The sequence below is a fragment of the Electrophorus electricus genome, chromosome 10 (assembly GCF_013358815.1).
Source record: "Electrophorus electricus isolate fEleEle1 chromosome 10, fEleEle1.pri, whole genome shotgun sequence".
NCBI lineage: Eukaryota > Metazoa > Chordata > Actinopteri > Gymnotiformes > Gymnotidae > Electrophorus > Electrophorus electricus.
In genome coordinates this window covers 20,146,842-20,151,841 of record NC_049544.1, presented here as the reverse complement: position 1 = coordinate 20,151,841, position 5,000 = coordinate 20,146,842, and the positions used below count along the sequence as shown (strand labels likewise).

At 45.2% G+C, this 5,000-nt stretch overlaps 1 protein-coding gene across 1 annotated transcript in view; it reads left to right on the top strand.

Annotated features, from left to right (window-relative positions):
- Nucleotides 1-5,000, top strand: part of dnah5 (dynein, axonemal, heavy chain 5) — an 83,572-nt gene that overhangs the window by 39,081 nt on the left and 39,491 nt on the right. The window contains 2 exon segments of the mRNA XM_035530755.1: nt 2,327-2,503; nt 3,993-4,197. Of these exon segments, the coding sequence (XP_035386648.1) occupies nt 2,327-2,503; nt 3,993-4,197 (382 nt within the window).

The window sequence follows — 5,000 nt, the reverse complement described above, 5'->3', positions numbered from 1 at the left end:
ATGTATTATTATTTCATTATAATGCATTTCACTGTGAGAGCTCAGAAGATGTGAGATTTAGTTGATTAGGTTCAGATTCACACACCATACAGAAGCATGTTTTTTAAAGTAGTGTCAGGAGACTCAACAGACTTTAGGGTGTTCCACATAGGCTCCAGGAGGATTCATACACAGACAGGTCTGTTGGTGTGCCATGGAGTGTCCAGGCTCCCATTACCATAGCGACCTGTTTAACTCCAGCTCTGCATGAGCTCATGTTATGAGTTGAGTCTGAAACCCTCGCTGTGCTCCTACAAGTTGAATGGAACCATTAGTGTGTTAGTGTGGTGGTAGTGGACTAAAGTGTGTGTGTGTGTGTGTGTGTGTGTGTGTGTGTGTGTGTGTGTGTGAGTCAGAGAGTAAGTGAGAGAGACAGGGATATGGATGAAGTTCTCTATTTTATTGTTTTCTGAGTTAATAAATCCTAAGACCTTTATTTTGACTAACCTTCGGAGTCTGGATGTGCTCCACTATTCCAAGGATTGGACTGGAAGAAATATAGAGGATAGACGACAGACAAGATGACAGGGATGAAGGTACAGATAAGGGATGAATAGAGGATGGATGGAGGATGGATAGAGGATGGATAATGGATGGATGGAGGATGGAGAGCAGATGGAGATCATGGATAGAGAATGGATAAAGGATGGATGGAGTATGGATAAAGGATAGCTAGAGGATAAATAAAGGATGGAGAGCAGATGGAGAGGATGGACAGAGGTTTGATGGACGACAGACAAGATGAAGGTACAGATAAGGGATGGATAGAGGATGGATGGAGGATGGATGGAGGATGGATAAAGGATGGATAGAGGATAGAGAGTGTGTGTGTGTATATGTGTGTGTGTGTGTGTGTGTGTGTGTGTGTGTGTGTGATGCGTCTTCCGCATCTCCCACTATTTAAGCATGTGTGTGTCTACAGTGATGTTCACAGCATGGTATGTTACAGCTATTCTGAACTATTAAAACACTCCCTGAAATGTCATCTCCTTTTCTCAAAACAGAAAACACAAACCCCAGAGTTCAAGCTGTATTCACAAAACCGTTGAAAAGCAAACAGTCGACTCAAAACAATGTTATCAGATGACACACGAAGCCACTCAATGCTTAAACACTACACAGCAGTTATTACACACTAAATACATGTATATACAGCAGTCAATACACACTTCTGAAAACAGTGCAAAACACAGTGCTCTTGGCATGGTGGTAGAAAAAATCTAGCATATTTTAGAATTTGTTTGTTTATGCATATAATACGGAAATATATTAATTGTAATATTTTTATTTGTATTACCTTAAGCAATGTCATTCCTTCTGCCTTGTCAGCATGTCTATGGGCTGGGTCAGGCCACATGATTTCATCTACGTCACGGGCAGCGTTCTGCCTCGCTACACAACGGGGAAAGTATCCTTCGGTATTCCGAATCCAGCCTTGAAAAATCCACTCGTCATCATAAGCTTACTTCCACCCGCTGGATTAGGTGTTCCCAGGTGTAGCGTGGTGATGGAGAACCCGTAGCAGCTGATGGCTGCGCACAGGGTCCCGTTTCCACCGCTTCTGTAACGTTGGTCAGTTATGTCGCGTCCTCTCCTTCTCTCGGCGAGAGTAAACCCAGCTTCGTCCAAACAGATACATTCATGGGGTTTCTGCATGGACTGCAGTTCACACGTTCTCTATACGCACAGTGAAAACAGACCAAAAATGTTTTGTGCCACAGTATATCTCATGTCTGTACAAACACCGTACATGCTAGTATGTGCGACTGGACCGTAAATCTACACTTCCTTGCACATATCGATATCGCTTCTCATTACTCAGTAGGCTGGTTTCATCGGTATCTGCTGGCCTAGCAGGATAAAGTTCACTGGGCTAAGACCATAAGATACTGTCCCTTCAAAAACATTTGTCTTCTGTAATCCGCTATTGTATTTCACGCAGTCAAGTTGCATTACTTTGTCAGAATATATCAGTGAGATTCTCCTGTTGTGAGAATCACAATCCAGTTCACACGTGCCACTTGCATTTTAACTGGGTTTTATCCTGCTTATATGAGTTCAACGCCAATTGTTGATTATACACCTGTGTAGAGTTTTCACCTGTAGTGTGCTAGCCATGACATCAGTGTGCTAGTTGTGTTTAGCTTTGCGGCCTGGGTGGTTTTGCAAAAAGACTGAACTAGATCTGAAAAGAGTGCCTAAAGTGTGTGTGTGTGTGTGTGTGTGTGTGTGTGTGTGCGTGCGTGTATGTGTGTGTGTGTGTGTGTGTGTGTGTGTACATGTGTAGGGCTGGCTGATGACTCGCCCCGCCCAGGAGGCGGAGCTACTGCGGGATCTCTTCACGCACTCTTTCCCCGAGCTCTACCGCTTCAGTGTCCAGTCCCTGGACCATAGGATGGCCGTGCTGGAGGCCTTCGTCATCGTGCAGTCCACCACCATGCTGCAGGGGCTGATCCAACCCAAGGTGCGTGTCGCCTGCACCCGGCAAACCCCGACCTGCTCCGGAACAGAACAAACACATGTTCCAGTCGTTTACTGGGTTATAATCAAACCTTGCATTGGTGGGACCCAAAGTGAGAATTTATGATCCGGTCTGGAGATTATGTGGGATTTTCAATATTCAGATAACTGTGACAAATCTGAAGCCCAGAAGAGTTAAAGAATCATAATTCATATGCCCTTGCTTCAAATGGCACCATATATAAAGATCTTTTTAACATTAAAGTGGACTAAAGCAATTCATCAGCGCCTGCCTTATTGTTTTAAAATCCCTCCCCGACTGCATTGTGCTTTTGTTCGAGTAGAAATTAGATGGACGGTCTCCGGGTAAATGTCACAAGCCCTTCGCACGGTCCCTCTCGACGCATTCCGCTCGGGAGACATGAGTTGCGCTCCTTCGTAACGGGAGTGCCTGTTACATCTCGAGGCATGGCAGAACTGAATGTGTCAGCATGGACAGCCCTTCCAGGCTTTGACAGAATGCATTTCTCACACCAGGGTCTGAACAGGACCCCTCTGTCAGCCTTCATTACTTTGTATATGTACCCATGATTCAGCAATGAGACTGATTTAAGGCTAAATGAAAGCAATTTGTAGTTTCATTGTGAATTATGTGTCATTGTTTTACCAGAGTAAGTTATGTGGAGTTGTTTTACGAGAGAAAGTTATGCGTATTTACTTTGCCTTCAAGAATGTTTTGTTTTTGTTTTTTTAACTTGAAGTAGTGGGTCAGGCAAGTTGCAGAAGGTGTAACGGGTATGACAGCGTGCTGGAACTATGACCGGTGTGACAGCACACTTAAAGTGACTTGTCAGGCTAGTGGTTGCATGGTGTTAGTCCCTGACCCCTAGACTGCAGGATCGGATTGGTTCTCCAGTGCAGACCTGCTCAGTGCAGCTACCGTCCTTGCTAAGCATGCATGTGTGCACAACTGTTTACATAGTGAAATAAATACACACAAAAAAAGGTTTTAAGTATGGAACGAAAACAATGTTTGTATCTTTAATGTAATTATTGTTTACCATCAGCGGGTGTCTCTGGCAGTGGCTGATTCCCTGGTGGGAGGGGTAAATGTTTGACTCATCAGTCAATCTGACAGTGGTTGATTGCTCTGGTGGGAGGAGCCATCTGATTGTCCTTTTCTCGCCATTTCCATGCTGTGTCCCTCTGCCTATAGCAATCTTTGATTGGGTCCTGGGCTACCAGACATTTTGGAGCCTGATAATGACTTTAAATTTGTTGATACATAGAAGATTATCAGTCAATTCAAAGATTCTTGCTTGAAAGATGCAATGTTTTCGATGCAAGATTTTCAAACCTGACTCGATATAACAACACATTGTTTCCACGCAGAAACCCGTAGCCAGCCTCAACCACCGTCCCATGGGAACTGTTTGTGCTGGTGACGTGTTGCTGTGAATGCAGCCTGATGGGGTTGGGTGTCGTGTGCGCAGGAGCAAGGCGGAGAGGTGTCCCCCGATCATTTGGAGCGCCTGTATGGTTTTGCCCTCATGTGGAGCATCGGGGCCCTCCTGGAGCTCGACGATCGAAAGAAGATGGAGAGCTGGCTCCGTCGCCATGACAACATCCATCTGGACCTGCCAGACATCCCGTCCGACAGCGAGGACACCATGTTCGACTACCATGTCACCAGTGATGGTACAGACCATAAACACACCGCCGCACTTTTTCTTCTTTTACTTTTCTCCTAGGTGCTCTTGCTTTCTGGCTTCCTTTCTCTCGCTCAGCGGCTCCCTGCTGCTCTCTGCCTCTTTGGTTTTTTGTTTCTTATTCTTGGTCCGTCTCTTTCGGCTTTCTCTGTCTCTTTATGCTCCGTCGAGTAGTGTATAACAAATAACAGCATGAAGGATGATCTTCACATTTCTTCATATTTTTTAATTTTTTTCCCGGCTGCAAAGGCCACGGAAACCCTCTGATTGCCGCCTGACGCTTCCACCGTACGTGTTTGCAATATATTCTTGCTTTTTTCTCTCCAGAATTTAAATCAGTGTTCAAAACTTTAGCCCTGGGTCCTGTGTTTCGCATGTGTTTTCCCCTGCCTTTGGAATATCCGTTTCCCATGTACCTGCTGGCTACTTTTGTGTCCCTGTCGTGTTATTCCCATTTGATTGTAAAAGCCACTTTTCAATGCTCTTTGCCTCAGTAGTGAGTGGCAAGGGGAGCTTCGGGACAAACCGGCTTGAGAAAAGCAGCACTTCTCACATGAGCCCACAGTGAGAAGTGGTTGTCTTTTGAGCTGACACTTTGTAGCCCAGTGGGAGGGGACTGGGTCAGCAGTGTTTAGAGCACAGTCGTGCGGTTCTTGGACTGATTTCTTAATCAGAGCACAGACTGGGAGTGCTGGGAATTGGGTCTTCGTGTCCTTTTTGGTTGGTAGAATCAGCTTCCTTGCGCCTCACCCTACCTTTCCGGGTTTTTTTTTTTTTTTTGGTTTTATAACA